A 20,994-nucleotide genomic window follows, 5' to 3' on the forward strand; every position below is an offset into this window, starting at 1 on the left:
GATGAATGCGCACAAAATCACCCAACAAGGTCAAATGATTAAATTGAACTCAGAATTAAGCTGATTCATGGAACAAAGGAAGAAACTCATTTACTTGAAGCATTGGTTGTTCAGTGTAAACACTCCAATAATTTAAAGTGACCGTGATGAATATTTGTAATCCTAAGGGATAAGATTATATAGAGTTTAAATCCCTTAGAATTGTTCTCTTTTAGATAGGTATTAATCTTAGTCACTGATGTAATTTAAATGGTACTATTGGATCTAGGGAACTCAACTATAAATAGAGATATTCTCCTCATTTGTAATCACTGAATTGTATACTTCATTCAAAGTAATTGAATATTTTTTAGAGCATTTATCCAAATATTTTGTGTGCATTGTTTTCTTGTGATATTTTCTATCGTTCATCCGTCTCTTCTTCGCTTAAGAGTTTATTTCCATTAAGTTTCCGTGCGGCTAACTTAGGTGGATTTGAAGCAACATAATCACCTAAGGCAAAGTAATCTATCTGGTTAAAATTTTAACCCCATCACATATACACATTAAATTATATAATACAAGTGATATTCTTTATTTCAAACTCAATATCATTATTACTTTTAAATTTAGACACATATTCGCTATTAATTTAATTTTAACATTACAATAAATAATCTCTAACACCATTATTTTTAATTTCATTATAATTAATTTTATTATCGGATCCTTCGATATCAAGAAACCTTGCATGGATGTGGAATATGGATGAACGATCCCTTCTACGGTTTACTTACTCTTTTTCTTTTATATATTACTTAGTGAAGGAAACACGGTCTAATTTGCAACTATAATTGCTTCAAACAATTAAATCTCTCGCTCTGCTCTTTATTATATAAATTCTTAAAATTATTTATAGCCTCTCTTCAACCCTTAAATAAGAGGATAATGTGCTTCAGCATACTCGAACTCATGTCCTCCCATGCTAACAATAATACCAATGTCAATCAAACTAATACTCAATCAACAATCTTCGTACCATTTTATTTGTTCTCCTAAAAGGTTAAAAAAAATAAAAGATCATATTCAATTTTCATAACACCTCACGTAGTATTATTCTTTGGTAAATTATCAATGAAAAATTATTTTTATTCTACGGCCAAGTTTATTGTAAGATAAATAAATCTTAATAAAAAAATATTACCATTGAATTTTTATTTTTTATTTTTGGATTATGAAATTCCATAATATATAAGATAATCACCAAACCTTGTACTAATGATATATAATAATTAAAACATTGAATTTTAGATAGTAACATTTTAGGTGAATCTACTTGAGAGGTCCCTTTATTATAAATTAGTCTCTCTACTATTAAATGAATCAATTTAGTCCCTGTACTAGTAAAAAAAATTTAAATAATGTCAAATTAGAATAGAATTAATATTTATTGTTTAAAAAAAATCATTTTTTGCTTAACAAAGTTTTTGTTTTTTTAAAGATGGTTCTGTAAATGAAATTGAACTAAAATTGAAAAGATAATTTTCAAGATATCTTTGATATAATAAATGTTATTTTAATAGTATAAAGATTAAATAGATTCATTTAATAATAGAAGGATTAATTTTATAGTTTAACCCAACATTATATTAACATGGAATATAAAATTCACAGAAACTTCAACTTGAGAGCTACACTTGTTTTTTTTCTTCAATTTAGCACCAAAAAATGAGAAATTTTGCAAAAATTAGTACTTTTCTTGGTACCAAAAAAAAAATTGAAGAAAAATTAGGGAAAGAAGTTACCTGCCATTAACGTAATTGGAAAGAAGATATGTGGTCACATATAATGATGTGACACGTCAGAACAAATAATTATTTTTTAAATTTTTATAATTAAAATTTGACTTTTGAAAATATTATGTGGTGCCATGTGTCAAAAATAATTATTTTTATTTTATAATTTTAAAATAAAGTACATGTGGCAAGCTTTTATGATGGAATGTGACATTTTGTATGGTGCCATATGTCAATTAAAAATAATTATTTAAAAAGAACAAGTGACTTAATAAAATGATGCCATGTGGCACCACTGTATGGTGCCACATTTCAAATAAAAAGTAATTAGTTTGAAATCGTAATTTTTTTTAAAACAGTTTGACACATGGCACCACAAATGATGACATGTATCAACGATGGTGCCACAAATTCTATTAATTAAAAAAAATGAAAGTGATATGTTAATGATGACATGTGTTACTCTTATTTAAAGATGTTAATAATAGATGATATTTAAGATATCAAAATAAACATTTTTAAAGAATATATATTATATTGAAAGATTTGCTATTGTTTAGGGGTCATTCGTGCTATTAACCCTATTTAGAATAAATTCAGATATGATCATATATAGATAAGAAGGTGTAGATATCTGACGTTAATATTTGTTTAGAAGATAATTATAGATCAAGTATAAACAAACATTAGAATCATAAATCAAATTTTGACCATCATTCTTCAATCAATCTAGTCAAAGTGTGAGCAATGGTATTTGCCTCCCTCGAGACTTACTGAATTCTCACCTTCCAATCTCTCTTACAAAGTTTTTAAATTCTCATAATCAAATCTCTATTCATCTGTATTTCGAGCCTATCATTAAGAGCTTCAACAGCTAGAGCATAATCAATTTCGACAATTATATTAGATAGTGTTTTTATTATTGTTATTGTTGTTAGATAGTGTATTTATTATTGAAATAGGCAATCGGAAACAAGTGATAAAGATGGGGATAACTGCATATCAGAACAAGACAGTCCCTTTAAATCCAAATCAGATAGTTGCCAAAGTAATTGAAGATCTTGACACAAGTGGAGACGACTTCATCAATGGGATTTCAAAGTGGCTTAAAACATCTCAAAAAGAAATTCAGCCTCAACATGATTTCTACCAAGTAAGTCCTCATTTTCCTTTTCTAGGTCTAATTTTCTTTCCAAACAAACATAATTTCTCATACTGAGTTACTAAATTCAAGATTTTACTTTCCAAGTTCAACCAAACCTTTATCCGGAGAAAATTAACAGAGTCGACATCGTAAGATAGATTTACAACCCCTACTACTTAAGGGTTGAATATACAAAAATTGAAAATTAAAAATGAGCGAGGACAAAAAGGAGTTATATTTTCTTTCTCTATACATCAGTAGAACTATATATTAGTCCTCACCCAATTTCAAATTTTATTGTGCACGTATTAATAAAATATTAAAAATATACATTTATATTAGTATATATATAGTAATTAAATTCAAATTAAAATATTTGGTTAAAATGGGTTGTTAATCTTTACATTTCAACAAAATTTGTCAACTTAAAATTTTGATTAGGCTGTCCTCATATGATTGATGTAACATATGACTGACAGAAAATAAATAAGTTAAAATTAGCAAATTTTGACAGATAACTATAATAGTTGAGCTAGGATTTTTAAATTGGAGAAGTAAGAAGATTTATTTTTGAACTATTAAAATATAGAGACTAAATCTCAAATTCCATATAAGTTCAAGAACTAACAGTACATTTTAACCAAATTATTTTTATTATTTGAATCGAATTTAGGCCAAGCCAGCCAAAGACTAATTAGAATCTAATTGAACCTATCGGACCAAATTGATCATCCAATTTATGGACAGATCTATATCTAAACACAAGCATAGATAACTTAGTTTCTTTTGACTTGACTAATTAAATGCTTATAATTGCTTTATGAAATGCTAGAGAACTTGAGAGGAAACAGATAAATTGGTGGAAGAAGAGAGTAATTGCAATGGAGTTGGTGAGAATGGATCAAAACAGGCATGGATTAAAGCTATAGCGTATATGGTGATTGGGATAATTATATTGGGAGTATTGGCAGAGCCATTGATATTCAGTGTTCAAACCTTCTCAAAGGCAGCAAACATACCATCCTTCTTTATATCATTCATTGTGGTGCCATTGAGGGTTGCGTCTTCAGCTATCTCTGCTGCTGGCCGTAAGAAGTCTAGAACTACTTCCTTGACTTTTTCTAAGGTCTGTTTTTCAGTTTTTCCGACTCATATCTATTCCTAAGATTGTTCTAGACATCTTGAGAACTAGAGAGAGGTTCTGACTTTGTTAAGGCAACATAAGTTATTTTCTAAGAGAAGTAAATGTTCTTTTAGGGCCACAATAGTTGAGTATCCGAGGTATATCATCTCTAAAGGTAATGTGGCAATGGATCAGTCAAAGGTTCAGTCTATGTTGCATTGGCCTACTCCCAAATCTGTCAAAGATTTAAGAGCTTCCTTGGGGTTATCAAGGTATTGCAGACGTTTTATGAAGCACTATGGGTTATTAGCCAAACCGCTAACTGACCTTTTGAAGAAGGATCAGTGGCAATGGTCTGATTCTGCTGGAGCAGCTTTTCAACAGTTGAAGCAGGGCTTATGTTCAGCCCCTATTCTGTCTTTACTATTTTTCACTCAAGCCGTTGAGGTGGAAATTGATGTTTCTGGTGTGGGGGGTGAGTGTAGTGCTGCAACAATGGGGCAGGCCATTGGCCTACTTCAGTAAGGCATCAAGCCCTATCCATCTATGATAAGGATGTGCTAGTTGTGTTGTTTGTTGTGAAGAAATGGAGTCCCTGTTTAGTAGGAAAACATTTTAAAATCTACACTGATCATCAGAGTTTGAGATTTCTCACTGGTAATCAGGCTGTAACCCCTTTTCAACAACAGCGGGTTGGTAAAAAGCTGGGTTATGACTGAGATTTGCTACATGAAAGGTGCTACCAATATGGTAGCTAATGCATTGTCCAGAAGGCCAATTAAGGGTAAGGCTATCTTATCTTCTTTGGTTGTAGTATGTAGCTTCTGACTTGGTGCCTCAAATACAAGCTTTTCCTAGAAGCCAAGCTAAATATACATCGGATGGTCGTTTTAAGAGGAGAAAGAGGGAGTTTAGTTGCGGGGGCAAATGTGGATCTCAAGAGGGCATTGTTTGGTCATTTTCATAGCAGTGCTTTAGGGGGACATTCTAGGGTTCATGCTACAAATAAGAGGTTGTCAAACCTTGTTTGTGCCCCCTTTATATTCACCTCCAATCATTTTATCGACAAATAGATTATGTATTTCTATATTTCATTAATCCTTCTCCTCACAAATAAAGATATGAATTTCATGGAAAATTTAATTTGCACAGTCCTTGACATCAATAAATGTCAAAGATAATCTTAAAAGACATGTTTCTTTTAATAAATAAGTTTAAGCAATTTTTATAATATTTTAATAAAAAACCTACAAATATTGAGAAAATAGCAAATTTGAAAGAATTTTTTTTATAGATTTTCGATAAAAACAAAAGAAAATAAGTGAAGTATTTAAAGTGGGGAAGTACGGTGTATTATATGAGTTAGTTGAACCTATCACCTATTAGGGCTAAGGTTTTGTTATTATATTTTATCGATACTTCTCTTGATAAATAAAAATAAATTTTGTGAAGAACTTAATTCATACGAACTTTTTTATTTAATTAAAAGAAAGCAATCGAATGTCTTTAATCAATCGCTTATTATAAAAAGAATTTTTAAATTTATCGTTTAATAATAATCTCTTGACATGAGAATTAGGAAATTCAATAATTCTTAAATTAACATTAGTACGAGGCAATTTTTAGCTAGCCAATCAACTACCATATTACCTTCTCTTGGTGCATATTAGAATTTAACCATCCAAAGTTGCTTTCTTGCTTCGTCAATCTTTTAAATGAGGGCCATAGAAGGAACGTTCATGGAGATGTCCTTGATCAACTCTACAGCAGTCGAGCAATCGCTTTCAACAACCACTTTGCTAAAATTCATTCAGCATATCTTCTTTAGACATGATGATCGCCTACAAGTCAACATTAATCGTAGAACTCCTCCCAATAAATCTTTTGAACCATACTATCCAATTCTCATGAAAGTCCCGCATAACACCTATCGCAAACCAATACCCAATCCTACTTGAGGCACCATCAATATTAACTTTAATCCAGCCATGGTTGGGTGGTAGCTATTTAATTTGCACATATTGTCTACTCTTGAGGGAATTAATCTCCATTATTACATCGCGAATTTTGACATTTATAAATATCAAAATAATCTTAAAAAATATTTTTTTTCTAAAATATATTTTAAAAAATAAACTTAAATATTTTTTATGAATATTGTAATAAAAAATCCACAATAATTATCCTTATCTAATGAGAGTAATGAATGAGATTTGAGTTAGGTGGCGAAAAATCCCAAAATTTGATGAAATGAAAATCAAAGTCGTGATAATAACGTGTCGCCGCGTGTAACATCAGTTAGCTAAAAGGCCACGTAATATCCACACAAATAAACTTTGACCACCAGAAATAAAATATTCTAAAATCGAGGAATAAATGGAATTTAATTATTCTTTTATGATGCTTGGCATATAATAATTATTAGTTTGTGTCCTACCTGAGGGGTTTTTTTGTCTATATTTATTTTTTATTAAATAAAATTACCCTTTACATAATTATTTTATAAAATATCTATCCCTTCAAACTTTCTTGCATTACTTTTTGTCAGTCATTGTTGTAATTATTTTTCATGACAATTATACCAACAATTTTAAGAATTAAATAATTAATTAAATTAATATTTCGATTCAAAATAATTAAAAAGAATTCACATAATCAGTATTACCAACACAATCAAAGTCTCCATCTTCAATTTTTATGGCTTTTACCTTTTTTTTCTTTAGGCAAGTTTTTGGGCAATTTCTTTAGCAACTCTTCCACTTTTTCTTATTTCATTACATGCCCTTCGAAAACTAAAATAGTTTATTACTAGTACTATTCCTCGCTTCGTGTTGAACTGATTATTCATTTGTGTTAAATTATAGGTTAAAATATGTTTTTTTAAGTCTCTATACGTACATCTAGAATTTAGTCTTCTACTTTTATTTTCAAGAATTTAGTCATCTACTTGTCGAATTTAAAAATTCATATTCAATTATTATCTCTATTAAAATTATTCTATTAAATTTACTAAAGTAACATTTTAAAATTAAAAATAGATATTCATTCGGTAGTCATGTAAGAATAAAAATAATGTTGAAATTCTTAAAAACACTCGTCCAAATTTATCATAATAATTTTTTTCCGTGTTTTAAAGAAAAATCGGTTTCAACGTTGTGATCGAAATAATTAACAATATTAACTATTTAGACTAACTAATGATATTATAAAGTCGAGGGACCAAATTATATAAAAAACATTAAAGTATATAGATTAACCCTCAAGTTTCAGCATAACATAGGAACCAAAACTAAAATTTGACCATTCTCTTTTAAGTTAAAAATTAAAACATAGAGATTAAATCGTAAATTAAGACATAATAAAAAGGCCAAAACTAAAATTTGGTCATGAATCTATAATAAAAGTAACACCACAGCATGAGGTGCCATGTGCCAACAGAGGGAAGGTCCTTTACACCTTCTATATAATTAATTAGTAAATGGAAACTTTTGGGGTAGGTTTATTTTTTTTAATGGGATTAGGTTTATTACCATTTAATCATGTTTGCCATAATTGAAAAAAAAGGATTAATAATTATATTATGTTGAAATTTTAATTTTAGTTTTAATGATCAAATTTTAATTTACAATAATTTTAAGTAGTAAAAAAAATTCTAAATAAAATTTAAAGACTCACTTATAGAATTCCAAGAAAGTAATTTTTTTCTTTAAAATAGTGAAAATAAATAAATAAATGGAAGTTGTAATAAATTATCATAGAAGGTATTTAAAAGTTATTAAATTTAATATATATATATAACAAATATATTTAATAAAAATTGATCAAATAAATAAAAAAAATTTAGTTAAAATGATAAAGTTGAGATATTGAAAATCATGTTATGTTAAGTTCAAATTCTATCATGTATTTAATTTTAGATTTTATATAAAATATAAATAGACATGAACACCCTCGTACACTTATCATTACAAATTCGAGATAAGTGATATAAACTCTGATATTTGGTGTCCACATTCAATATTTTTTAAATATTTCATAAATCTCTATATTTTTTAAATTTTAAAATTTAATCTCTATATTTTTATTTTCAAAAATTTAGTTCTATTGGTACTGGTAATTTTTTTTGTTAATTACGTTTTTTTGTAATTACATGTGTATAAAGTGAATATTTCTTCTATTTCAAAATGCCACATTAACAAATTTAAAAAAAATCAACAATGTTAAAAATTGTACCCGAATTTTAAAATATGAAAAAGTAGAGAGATTGAATTCATGAAAATAAAAGAAAATACAAAGACTAAATTTCAAAATTTTGAAAAAATAGAGGGACTTATGGCACAATTTTAACCTTTTAAAAAGTACGTATTTCTTACAGATCGAGAATCTTGGTGGACTAAAAAAGTAATAATAAATAAATACATCAGATCTGGATTTAGTTACCAAAACAATATATAAAAAATAAATATATTTCCTTTTCTGTTCCCTCTACCCTTTAATTTCACACTCTCTACATGATTTAGCTTTGTTAATTTTGAAAAGAAAAAGATTACCTCAAATTAAAATTAAATTGACATATTTACCAAAAAAATAAATTTGCATTAATCTATGATGTAAATAAATAATATAAAACTAAAATTGTTTTATATTATTTTGGATTTATCAAGTCAATTTCAGTTTTTTTATATAAACAAATACAATTATCTATTTATACTTTCCTAATATGCTTAATTAAGTTGGGATCTTGATTAAGAAAATTATTTAAATTTTGGTTTTTAATCAAATAATGAATATTATCGATTGGATCTTAGTTTTATTGGTATCGTCATTATTGTCAATCTAGGAGGACGTGAATTCGAGTACACTGAAGCGCATTATCCTCCTAGTTAAGGGTTAGAAAGGGAGTATGGATAATTCTAGGTGTTGTATCAAAAAGAGCATATAGTTCTAAAATATGTTTTGATTAGGGGTGAACAGAGAACTCGATTCGATTCGAAAAAATCGAAAAATATTTCGAATGTCGAGTTGATCAAATCGAGTTATTCAAGTCGACTAGAATAAACAATTCGAGTTTCGAGTTCGATTCGAGTTGAATTTTACAGTTGAAATAATTTGAATAACAAATTGGTGTAAATATCCTTTTGGGCTCTGCCAATTTTGAAAATGAGCAAATTGGTCTCTCTTAACAAAAATTACAAAAAAATCAAAATAATTTTTAAAAATTCAAAATGTTTATTAAAAATTTCCAAAATTTAGATTTTAAAAAAAATCTAAAAAAAGTTAAAATGGTAAAATAATAATTTCGGCAATAAGTTAATTAATGATTCAAGATTATCATATTAAAGTACCTTAAATTTTTTTATTTTGATTTTTGAAAAAGTTTTCAAATATATATGGTTTCAAAATTATGTACTCTAACACGGAATTAGTTATACTATAATAAGATTTTAATTTCGAACAATTTCACTCGATTCGAAAAAATTTCAAATCGAATTAGTGATAAAATAAGACTCGTTAACTCGATTAACTCAAAAAATTTCACTCGATTTGACTTAACTTGATTAAACGCTCAGCCCTTGTTTTGATAATACAATATAATTATAAAAATATGATCAATTTAATATATTACATTTAACCCGAAGTTGGACCTTTGTCAACTGTGTTAAGTAATAGTATTGGCAATAAAATTGTAACGGTGCCAAGTTGCGTAAGTGCGCGTATACATAGATAAATGCTTCAATCCTACACTTACTAGTCTCAAACTATTTCTCCCATGTCCTAGAATTCCCTCAGAAAGCCATGGCTCCACAGCGTTTATTGCTCCTTTTCATCTTCCTCTTTTATTTCTCTTCTTTCCCATCTACTGCCCGTTTTATCACCGGTCCTTCATCCCCCACCGATCTCGTTTCCGATGGAATCTCCACCGTCAAAAACCCACCTTTCCTCTCACTCAAGCCCCTGTTTTCAGCGGAGGAATCGTGTGAACAAACCTATGGGTTCTTACCCTGTACCACCACAGTTCTCGGCAACTTGTTTTTGATCATTGTTTATGGATACCTTATGTTTTTAGCTGCTACTTACTTGTCTAATGGAAGTGAGCTTTTGCTTGAGATCCTCGGTCCTGGTATTGTCGGAGGATTGTTCTTGCCTATTCTTGGAGCACTTCCCGATGCAATGCTTATTCTTGGTAAGTTTGAAGTCTTTTTGTTCTTTTGTTTGAATTGTGTTTTATTCTATTTGTTTGGTTGAGGAGAAAATAGGTGTTACTGCTCTGTATCTTTAGTTTTCATTGGTTGATTGATCAGAAAATGGATCAGGAAAGTCGAAAAATTTTAGATCTTGTCTTTTCCCTAGGAAGAATCTTTGAACACCCCAGATCTTAAATATTCAGATTTTAAGATTCCCGGAACATTAGCAAATTTTGGGTTGAATTTTCTGTTTACTTGTTACCCTCTTTCCTTCTTTTTTTTTTTTTTTACTTGAAGGGTTATTATTCTAGAAAATTTTATTTTTAGTGTAAGTTTTTTTTTATATATAAAATTATGCTTTTGGAACTTATGTTTAAACATTTTCATATGATTCAGAGTGCATAGAATAATTTATTGCTGCCATTGCCAAATGTCTCTTTTCAATAGACCTTTTAGCAACCCCTTTTTGACTCTTTCAAGAATTGGATTTTATCCCCACAATAATAAATAAAAATGGGTTTTTGAAGTGAAAGTAAACTCTATCCAGATTATTTTTTTTTCTTTTCCCAGCAAGATTTTAGTCTTACAGAATGAAATATAATTAATAAGCTAATGATATATTATATATAAATATTTTTGTTACAAAGAAAATGGATATTATATGAAGGGAGGAAAATAACTTTGTTTTACTTTCCTTTTCCCTTATCAAGCATGCCATTACTACTCACTAAAATGAGCTACAACATACTAACAATCACACTACTAATTTCTATATAAAAACAGTTAAATAAATGAAAAAAATGAAATTAAGAGATAAAAACTCAATGAGGTCCAAAGCATGTTGCTTATGTTACTAGTAATTGATTCATAGAGGCAATTAGTTTTAAATGATTATCAGGCCATCATTTGGCCTCACTTACTTAGTAGTTTTACATCTAGTGTGGTTTTAATTTGGTTTGTTCTTGCCAGTATCTGGACTTTCTGGAACAGCAGAAACAGCTCAAGATCAGGTCTCCGTAGGAATGGGGTTGCTAGCAGGGTCAACTGTCATGCTTCTCACTGTGATATGGGGTTCCTGTGTTGTTGTTGGCCGGTGTGATATTCGCGACTCAGTTGCGGTTGATGGAACTATTACTAAAGGATTTCACCTAACAGGTGCACAACTCTGCTTTACATCATTCTTAGATAGTTTACTATGACTGGTTGCGAAGTTATTATCTTCTATACTTGGACTCAGAAGTACTTTAGGGAATCCTACTCCTATACCCATATTTGAATATGTCAAATACAAGTGGCAGACATGGGTACTTTAGAGAAAAAATGAGTTGAAGCAACATAGATTGTTATAGCAAGCATTATACAGTTACCAAGTCTGTTTGACTGAGTTCTATATTACTGACTTGAGTGCAAGTGTTTGGTACGAGTAAATGTCAAATGTGAGTATGCCATATCCCTATAAACATGTATTTATATGTGTCAAATACAAGTAGTTCAAGAAAAAATGAAAAATCGAAGTAACACAAGTCAAAATAACTTCAGAAAATGGGTTGGAAAACTAGGTCCAACTCTAATCTTCAATGGCAGAATATTTGCTAATCTAAAGTGTGTACAATATTGCAGAGACTGGTGTGAGTACCGATATTTGGACTTGCTATGCTGCAAGTATAATGGCTATATCAATTATCCCCTTTGTTATTGTTCAACTACCCCAAGTTCTCAATTCAACTTCAGGAAGACACCTAGCAGTTTTGATTGCACTGATCATATCAGTATCAATGTTGGTTTCTTATTGTGTTTATCAGGTAATAAAACTTTTCAAGAAGGAATTCCATCATCACATGTTTCAATATCTTATTTCGGGTATGCATTAGACACGGTTATTAAATGAGTGCTTAAAGAAAAATGAAGAGTTAGAGCGACATACCTTCATGACACTTCTACTCTTCTAGTAGTTGTATCTTATGGTATATGTAATTTGCAGGTATTTCAGCCATGGATCCAGAGAAGACGACTAGCTTTTGCGAAGCACAAACATGTTATATCGGGGATCTTAAGACACTTGAAAAAGCAAGCTTTTGGAAAGCTTCTTACCGAGGATGGTGAACCTAACACAGAGATCATAAGAAAGTTAGTTTTGAACCTTTTAACATTAAAGCAAAAGCTTCCAATTTCTCCTGGTACTTCCTTCCGGTTACTCTTAACATTTACAAACTTTCTGAACAACATTGGATAGGTTGTTCGAGACAATCGATGAGAACCGTGACGGTCATCTTTCACCTTCCGAGTTGAAAGCATTGATTATAGGAATCAGATTTGAAGAGATAGACTTCGACAAGGAAGACGCTGTGATGAAAGTAATGGCAGATTTTGATACCTCCCTCGACTCTTATATTCAAGAAGAAGAGTTTGTAAAAGGAATCACAAAGTGGATTAATGAAGCAAAGCAAACTGGGGGTGCTTATCTCGAACCTAACGCCGGAACGTTTAAGTTTATTGACCAATTTCACCAGGTAAGTCGACCATTGGCAACTTCTCTAGAGATTATAATTAACACAAACTGAATTTCTTCGAATTATCGTGCAAATCTGCAGCAAACCAAGAGAGAACATGCTTTGTTGGGGTCAGAGGAACAAAGTGATGAGGTTGTTGAACATGTTGAAAACCCAAGGTGGATCTCCTTCAAAGCAGTACTGATGCTCCTAGTAGGCACCTTGATTGCAGCTGCATTTGCTGATCCACTCGTAGATGCTGTCGATAACTTTTCAACCGCAACAAGTATTCCATCGTTCTTCATCTCATTTATTGCATTGCCATTGGCTACGAACTCTAGTGAAGCCGTATCAGCCATTATCTTCGCTACCCGCAAAAAGCAGAGAACTGCATCATTAACATTTTCCGAGGTTAGTTTCTTGTTACCCCACTTGTCTGATCATCAAGCTGCCGTATAAATAAATCCTAATCTTCGAATTCCTCAATGCAGCTTTACGGAGCAGTAACCATGAATAACGTTCTCTGCCTGTCGGTTTTCTTGGCACTCGTTTACGTCCGGGGATTGACATGGGACTTCTCATCCGAAGTGCTGGTGATTCTCATTGTTTGCATTGTGATGGGCGCGTTCGCTAGTTTCCGAACTACTTTCCCTCTTTGGACATGTTCAATCGCTTACATCCTTTATCCTTTCTCCTTGGCGCTCGTTTATGTTCTCGATTATGTCTTCGGCTGGTCGTAGGTTCAATGAATAGAGATGGTAGTTTAGGAGGGTAAAGCCATTTGTTTGTGAGCCTTCATGGTTTTTCCCAATGTATGAACTTGTCAAACTCTTTTTCCCTTAGACATTGGTTTTCAGAGAAGACTATTCCGGATTTGTTGTTATGGTGTTTGTAATTTGGAGCAGTATATACCTCAGTTTATATTAGCTCCATTTATGTCAGTTTTCTGTTTTCTTTTTTAAGCAACAATAATAAAAAAATATTTATTTTTGTGATACTCCGAACTCTCCATTTCCATCTTCTTTAAAGCATTCATAGCTATTCGAAAAATGAATCATTTTTAAATGTTAAAAGGGAGTTTTAGATTCAACCCATCTTAAAGAAGCAAGGTAAAATGAAAACTAAACCCAACCCAGTCTTCCAAAGAGAGCAGCAATGACGGATTTCAGTTGAAAAAGAGAACAGTACCTGGAACGTCAATATTGAGATGCTAAGACAGTCGAATTGAAGGCAGCCTCGGCCTGCATGTGATGTAACAAGAAAGAAATTGCAGTCAGACTCTGAGACAATTGCTGTGATGTCGAAAAAGAAGAGCATGCAAGTTTACTGTCAAAAGCTCGTACACATATGGGAAGCAAAAGAGGAGCTGATGAAGGTAGCTTAGGCCTAGGGAGTTGAACTGAATTGCAGAGAGAGAAAAGAAGCTGCTGCAGCCTGCAGTGGAAAACATCTGGCTTAGTTATCATCTTAAAAAATACAGTATAATGTTGACTTGACTTAAAATGCTAGTCTTTGTTTAATCAAACCATTTGGTATCTGATGTAATTCACTATAAATGTCTTTGCACTCACTTTCTTCCATCCATTTTAGTCACTTTTCCAGCTGCAGTGTTTGGTACTTTGGTTCCCTAAAGATTTATCCGAGATGGGTTGGGCAGCCAACTCGGTCTGCTCTCATCTCAGCCCGTTTTATTGCTTAAAAATAATTAAAAAATGATTTTAGAGTAATATTAATATATTTTTATAATTAAATTTAAATATAAATATTTTTATTAATTTGAGATGGTTTTGAACAAAAATATTAGACTCGAAAAATAGGCTAAGGCAAAAATTAGATCCAAAAGATGGACTTAGATAAGAAATTAGGCCGGTTTAAAATATAACCTGGGCTCGGACTTGAATATTCAAGGCCCAAGCCCAACGCAATCCATTTTTAAGTTTGTAATACTTTATATTATGTTATTTTTATGTATCATGTAATTTATAACACATTAGGAAAATAAACATATACTAAATATACAATACTACTCTAATGTAAATACTAAAATAATTAAAATAAAAGTTTTAATAAATAAAAAATATATTAAATATTAAATTAAAATAATATAAATATTTTTAAAAAAAATAAAAATAATATGAATAAGCCTAAAATGAATTTAGATTGCTCTTTTGCAAATATGAGTAAGCTTGGGCAAGATTTTAGGCACATATTTTGAGTCAAACTTAGATAAACATAAAATATATTAGTATCATACTTAAACTTAACCCGAACCTAACCCGACCCATAAACATCAATAATAAATATTAGCTTAAACATAACGATTTTTGTTAGACATAAGGGAACTCATTTTATTATTACTTAAGTTTTTTTAGAGAGATTCTGTTTAAGAAAAATGAATCTTTTTTGAGAGCAACCTGACCTTTTAAGAATCCCTTTTAAGAGGGACCAATCTTTCTTTTTAAGAAGAATCAATCTTTTTGAGTAAAAATAAGGTGGGATTGGGATTTTTTAAAAAACTTTTTTTCCTTGTTTTTCAGTTTATTTTTTATTTCAAATTTTATTTTTAATAACAAAAAATTACATGATAAATTTTAAGAAGCCTCAAGTAGCAAAATCCTATATTAACCAGACCCGAATGAATGCATAGTTAAAAGTGAGTTATCGAACTCATGACTAAGTCCAATTGATTCATACGATCACTCTTAAAAGAAGGTATTTAGCAAGCTCAGGTTCAAATCTCAGACACAATAACCATTCCCCTCATCCCAAACTGTGGCCTTTTTGTCTCAAAAAGAGAGCTCTCAAAGCTTAATTATGAAGAAAAACTGGCTCCTGCCCTCTGAATATACATATAAGAAAAATATATACCATCAAGAGTTGAAATGTTGAGCCACTTATGGTAAGGTAAACTACTTGATGTACAAGACAGATTGATTAAACATGCTTATTCACAGAAGGTGAAACTTTTGAACGTGATTATTCACACTGAAACTCATTCTAATGGCACAAGCAAAAGGTTCGAGGAAACCCGAGTTTCTTTACTTAGAGGATTTCCCACTCGGAATCACTTACAACTTCTGTTTGTATATTTTTGCACTCTGATATTGCCATCGTGCAAGATGGCCGTAGGGTTTGTAAACATTCGTGGTTTAATCCCGTGTCCGTGTCTCCGAACCAAATCGCTAGCTGCTCGTACTCCTTTGCCAACCTCTTTTTTGAAGTTAAAGCATCCTGGATCCTTTTCTATTGAAAGAGAACAACAAAGTAAGCAACTCGAATTAGCAAGATCAATGTTACTCAGACTCGAGATGGTTATCATTTATCAAAGACAACTGTCTGACAGACCGACGCAACAAAGTAGTAGGCAGCTTGTGTACTTGAAGTACTGTGTCTGCACCCATGTTCAACGTATACCTCTATTATCCGTGTTAGAAACATAGCCATATCCTACATTTCCACCCAAGTCCAACTAACTCTGTGTGTGTGTGTGTGTGTGTGAGAGAGAGAGAAAGAGGGAGAGAGTGGGAGAGAAACCTTGTATGATCTGTGCTTTCTTATTATAAGAGAGGCGGCATAAAGTGCAGTGCTGTCAACGATTACACAGCTATCCTCAAGCTTCATCTCGTCACATAATTGAATGGTATCCATGGAAGATATACTGACATCATCAATGGAATCATCTATTGATCCTGTTTATGGTTTTCAAAATTAGAGAGAAGGTAATGAACTAGATAAAGCTTTCAAGTCAGAAGTTCTTTCATTCACTCCAACGAAAAATATCAAAAGCTACTGTAAATTAGAACATTTTATTGTATGGTTCAAATCAAGTCCTCAAAAAATGTATAACATTAAAGGAAACCATTTATCTTGGGCAAAGATTAGTGACATCAGCTTCTGCCAAATTAATAATGAGATGAAAACCAATTATATAAAGAAACAAAATAAATCTTTATCATTACATAAGAACAGGACACCAACCAAGTGATTCCATGGACAGTTCATTGCTAGACACAATGGATAATGCCCCGGTCAACTTCTTCTCATTCGATAAAAGTGGGGTCAACAAGGAAGATAACGCATCAATGGAGTCATGATAAAGATGTTTGTATGCAGGTAAGTTGTCTGGTGGATTCTGAGGCAAACAGAAGTCCTTAATTCTTGAAGCACAAGAAGAACCAACTCTGACCTCGGCCATATTTTCATGACAACGTATGGCTGAAGAAGACATTTGCAAAGAAGTAATACCAGCTGAAGCATCCGAGACACAGTCAGAGTCATTTGCAAGGTCATTCTTAACCGTTCTTGTGGTTTGGTCATTGTGAACTGAAGTTGCACAAAAAACATCAGTGCAAACCACACATGCACTTTTATCATTACAGTCAACAAACTCATGAACCATCAATGCTCCAAAAGATGCTTCCTCGCTAGGAGAGATCAACTCCAAAACATCAGATGCATAGGGCATTCTCACATTATGAACTGTAGTAGCAGGAGACACCTCAGCTTCAACCTGCCATGGTTCTTTATCATTACAATCAATGAATTCACTCAACAATGAAGCACCACAGAATTCCTTGTCAACAGGAGAGATCAACTCCAACACCTCAGATGCTGAAGACTTTTCCATTGTGGCAGCTTCCATATTCACTTCAGGTTTTGTATCTTTCAAAACATCGACTTGTTTTGAAGTTCCGTGTCCTTTCCCCAAAAGGGAACCCACAGAATTAGAATTACCTGGTTGGTCTACAAGGCAAAGCTCACCAAAAGCACAACAAAGCTGTTTTTGGACCACATCAACAGCGATGCTACCATTAACTGTTCCCTCTTCTTCAGGGGTTAGAAACTCCGTATCATGCACTGAAATAGTATGAAAAACTTCACCCACAACCGCACATGTATTTTTATCTTTACAATCAATACATTCATTCACCAATGAAGCTCCAAAGGATTCTTCCTCGCTAGGAGATATCAACTCTACAACATCAGACCCAGATGTTTTCTCCATTAGGCCATTTTTTTCTATGTTTACATCGGAACATGTATTCTTCAAACCATCGCTAGTTTGTCCCGGCATCATGTCTGACTCTGCCCCATCAATAAATGCCGGAGTACAGAGTTGATCTGAAAGGCAAAGTTCATTAGAAGCATGACCAAGCAGCATTTCAATGGGATCTACTGCAACAGCCTCAACATGTGATAGCTTATCAACAGTGTATATGTGATCCTCCTCAATAGCCGCTGTGGATTTAACATAGGTATCGATTGTAGCACTTCTTTTTAAAGCCGCCCTTTCTTTTTCGTGTTTTAAAGGAGGTAATATATCATGTATGACATCAGAATAAAATCTCTTCATGCTTTTACCCACACTCTTTGCCTGATTTTCAGCATACTTGACAGAGTCCTGCAGATAAGTTATTTATGAAATTATTAAAGAATTTCAAACCAAGCAATGCAAATTCTTAGGTCATAAAACACTACCAATCACCCATGATTTCATTCAGCCAAGTCATAACGGCAAAGGTGATGAAGATGGAAGGGAAATGGGGGAAGCAGTTCCCTGGTCAAAGAATTAATACCTGATTCACAATATTATCCACCTCATGGCACAGCGTTTCAAACGTCTGATAAACATCCCCTACCCAGCCTATGCCTTTATATTTAAAATCCATCACTGAGATATATCAAACTGGCAAAGCCAATATCACATACATCTCAGTAATAGTAAAAAGGTATATGCCATTATTCATGCTTCGGGATCTTTAATTTAGCCTGAAAAGTTCACAAAAATTATAGTGATCACTCAGAGAACTTGAAGAAAAGCAAGCAATCCTAAACAAATGATACCATCAACATCAGAGCTCAAAAAAACTTCGTATGAGGTAAGCTCAATGCCAATTAAGAAGTGTAAATAGATTGTAAGTAATGAAAATAGCATTTCATCACTTATTCTTCAAATTGACAGTTCAAATTGTAGCATTCAAATTATAACACCCTACATAGCTAACAATCTCAGAGAAACAATTTTCAAGAAAACTAATAACTTTTTTTTGGTTATATACTCAATTTATTGAGTTTTTACTTCCCAAAAAACTGTTTCCACATATTTAGCTACCCACAAACATCATCACTCCAAAACCAACAACAACAAAGAGAAAACTGTTTCCCCTTTTATATTGCTTTCAAACATTTCAAAAAAGAAGTAATTTTTCATTTTACTACATTTACTTTCCAGTGGGAAAGGGAGTGATAATGTGCATCACTTTTTCATATACATACATGCATGTATCATGCATATACATAGAATAAACAGCATGAAAATCATCCAAAAACTGAATCTTTTACAGAATTCTCAACTCTTCTTTTTTTATAAATAAAATTTGACTTTACATCAATATATAGGTATAAAAACATAGATAAGCATAGGAAGAGAACCCAAATTCATGAAAAGTAACGATCTTTAGATGAATTTTTACTCATGAAAAACAAAAAGACTGAGGAATATAAGAAAAACCCAGATATACAGAAGACAAAGAAGGTACGGTAGCATACCGGTGGCCGGAGCAGTTGGTGGACGGCAGATGCCATTGGTTTTCTTTGGCCAACAGAGTTTGGAGTGAGAGAGAGAGAGAAATGGTTTTATGAGAAAAAGCGGAGGGGTTTTAGTAGTAATTTATTACTTTAAAATGAGTAAAACGGCACCGTTTTTTCCTTCTTTTATTTCTAATTCTAATTTAGGGATAAATATCAAAACTATATATGAACTTTGATTCAATATGCAATTTGATACATTAATTTTAATTTGGTGTATTTATACTCGTAAAACTTTGATTGTAGTTCAAACATATATATGAAACCTTAATTTTGATTTAATCAAGTATATTTAAAGAAATAAATATATTAATTTATTTTTATATGGAATTAATCTAATGATTTCTGGATGTAATATACAAATATAAAATGATGTAATATCAATAATAGTGTTAATAATTTGTAAGAATTGAATCAAATAAAAAATTTATGTATATAATTGCACATTAAACCAAAATTTGTGTATAATTTTGATATTTATCCCTTTAATTTATCACTTATCAACAAAAACATTATATTATAGACATGAAAGTTTGGGTTTGATCCCAAATAACCACATTCTCCTCCCTCGATTATCAAAAAAGCTTGCTGTCTTTTTGGAATTATACAAGAATGTTTTAGCAGAGTTATTTATACTGAATCATTTGCACGATACATCTTTGGCTTAATTTTCAGTGCTCCACCAGATTCCATCTTCTATCTCTTGTGCTGCTTTTACCCTCCCTCTCTCAGTGTTCCACATCAATTGTCCAAAACGAAAAAGAGAAGATACCATTGAAATTTAAGCTTAAAAACAGAGCATCTATTCCACCCACCACCATCACAAACATGTCACACTTTCAACTTTCGTACCCACCAATATTTTATGTGTGTGTATATATATATATATATTCCATTTAACATCTAAGAGAAGACATTTAAGATTAACAAAAGAATCGTATTGTAAAAGGGTTTCTAACCAATAAATTAAAACCATCATTTGCAACAAGAACTTCTTTTGGAGGGGTTCTGCCAAAAGGACTTAGACAGGTGCAGATGTCGAAATTGGCGACCGAGCATGTCACACGTTGAACCTATCAAGGCAGGCACCTAAGTTACAATGCATGCAGACCGTAGGATCCGTTATTCCACCTTGCACGATAATTATCTACTAACAAAGAAAGTCACCAAAGATGGGGAAAGCTACTCGTTTCATGTGTTGCCAATGAAACGGTAAGAGATCACAGCAAGGGCTCATTTTGGGCATTATGAACATCAAGACTCAACAACTAGCACCACCACATCAAGAAGCAACTGACCAATCACGGGCACCCTAAACGAAATAGTTGCTGCTCCTATACATTGCATTATTTTGCACGAAACTACTCAAAAAATCCTTTCTTTTTTAGGCATCCATCAAGTTTATACACATTAAGGAAACCGGAAATACCTCCACTGTGAACAAAGGAATATTGTATCAGAAGAATACTGGTAAAACTCCTGCCAACGCAACTACTTTAACACATAATAATGCCAGGTAGAGCAACAGTTGTAACACGAATGCTATAAATAACATCAGATGGAACAAACAAAGCTTGAAAAGAAGAAAAAGTTTCAAGCAATCAGACAGAACAATATCAACAATAAAGCACACAAGCAAGCATAAACACATTCCACCAGGTGGAACTCTTGCTAAAGGGGATGTCCCAGC

The 20,994-nt window shown here is 31.9% G+C and overlaps 2 protein-coding genes and 1 long non-coding RNA gene across 5 annotated transcripts; 1 reads left to right on the top strand and 2 right to left on the bottom strand.

Annotated features, from left to right (window-relative positions):
* Window positions 1-9,702: 9,702 nt before the first annotated feature.
* Window positions 9,703-13,713, top strand: LOC107935658 (sodium/calcium exchanger NCL). Its single transcript, XM_016868278.2, has 7 exons — window positions 9,703-10,226; window positions 11,197-11,382; window positions 11,848-12,029; window positions 12,209-12,354; window positions 12,461-12,737; window positions 12,819-13,127; window positions 13,208-13,713. Exons 1-7 carry the CDS (start codon window positions 9,839-9,841, stop codon window positions 13,454-13,456), a joined length of 1,737 nt encoding a protein of 578 aa, XP_016723767.2. The 5' UTR covers window positions 9,703-9,838; the 3' UTR covers window positions 13,457-13,713.
* On the bottom strand, window positions 12,206-14,380 carry LOC107935659 (uncharacterized). 3 transcript variants are annotated; one of them, XR_001694236.2, is made up of 3 exons: window positions 14,288-14,380; window positions 14,060-14,150; window positions 12,206-13,957 (listed from the first exon to the last, which is right to left on the bottom strand). It is a non-coding gene; the product is annotated as an uncharacterized lncRNA (long non-coding RNA). The 3 variants fall into 3 exon arrangements; XR_001694237.2 differs by having other exon boundaries at window positions 14,243-14,380; XR_001694235.2 differs by lacking the exon at window positions 14,288-14,380 and having other exon boundaries at window positions 14,060-14,236.
* Window positions 14,381-15,562: 1,182 nt separating this feature from the next.
* On the bottom strand, window positions 15,563-19,357 carry LOC107935621 (uncharacterized). Its single transcript, XM_016868244.2, has 5 exons — window positions 19,266-19,357; window positions 18,293-18,485; window positions 16,695-18,117; window positions 16,251-16,405; window positions 15,563-15,959 (listed from the first exon to the last, which is right to left on the bottom strand). The coding sequence occupies exons 2-5, from the start codon at window positions 18,383-18,385 to the stop codon at window positions 15,759-15,761; spliced, it is 1,872 nt and encodes a 623-aa protein (XP_016723733.2). The 5' UTR covers window positions 18,386-18,485; window positions 19,266-19,357; the 3' UTR covers window positions 15,563-15,758.
* Window positions 19,358-20,994: the final 1,637 nt, after the last annotated feature.

Source organism: Gossypium hirsutum, chromosome D11 (genome assembly GCF_007990345.1).
Source record: "Gossypium hirsutum isolate 1008001.06 chromosome D11, Gossypium_hirsutum_v2.1, whole genome shotgun sequence".
Lineage (NCBI taxonomy): Eukaryota > Viridiplantae > Streptophyta > Magnoliopsida > Malvales > Malvaceae > Gossypium > Gossypium hirsutum.

What these genes read in the sequence shown, in the direction of transcription:
- LOC107935658 (XM_016868278.2), top strand. Translation starts at nt 9,839, where the DNA reads ATGGCTCCACAGCGTTTATTGCTCCTTTTCATCTTCCTCTTTTATTTC. An exon ending in TAAAGGATTTCACCTAACAG is followed by an intron (nt 11,383 to 11,847) that starts GTGCACAACTCT and finishes ACAATATTGCAG; the next exon opens with AGACTGGTGTGAGTACCGAT. An exon ending in TTATTGACCAATTTCACCAG is followed by an intron (nt 12,738 to 12,818) that starts GTAAGTCGACCA and finishes GCAAATCTGCAG; the next exon opens with CAAACCAAGAGAGAACATGC.
- LOC107935621 (XM_016868244.2), bottom strand. Translation starts at nt 18,385, where the DNA reads ATGGATTTTAAATATAAAGGCATAGGCTGGGTAGGGGATGTTTATCAG. An exon ending in ACTGTCCATGGAATCACTTG is followed by an intron (nt 16,406 to 16,694) that starts GTTGGTGTCCTG and finishes AACCATAAACAG; the next exon opens with GATCAATAGATGATTCCATT. An exon ending in GAAAGCACAGATCATACAAG is followed by an intron (nt 15,960 to 16,250) that starts GTTTCTCTCCCA and finishes CTCTTTCAATAG; the next exon opens with AAAAGGATCCAGGATGCTTT.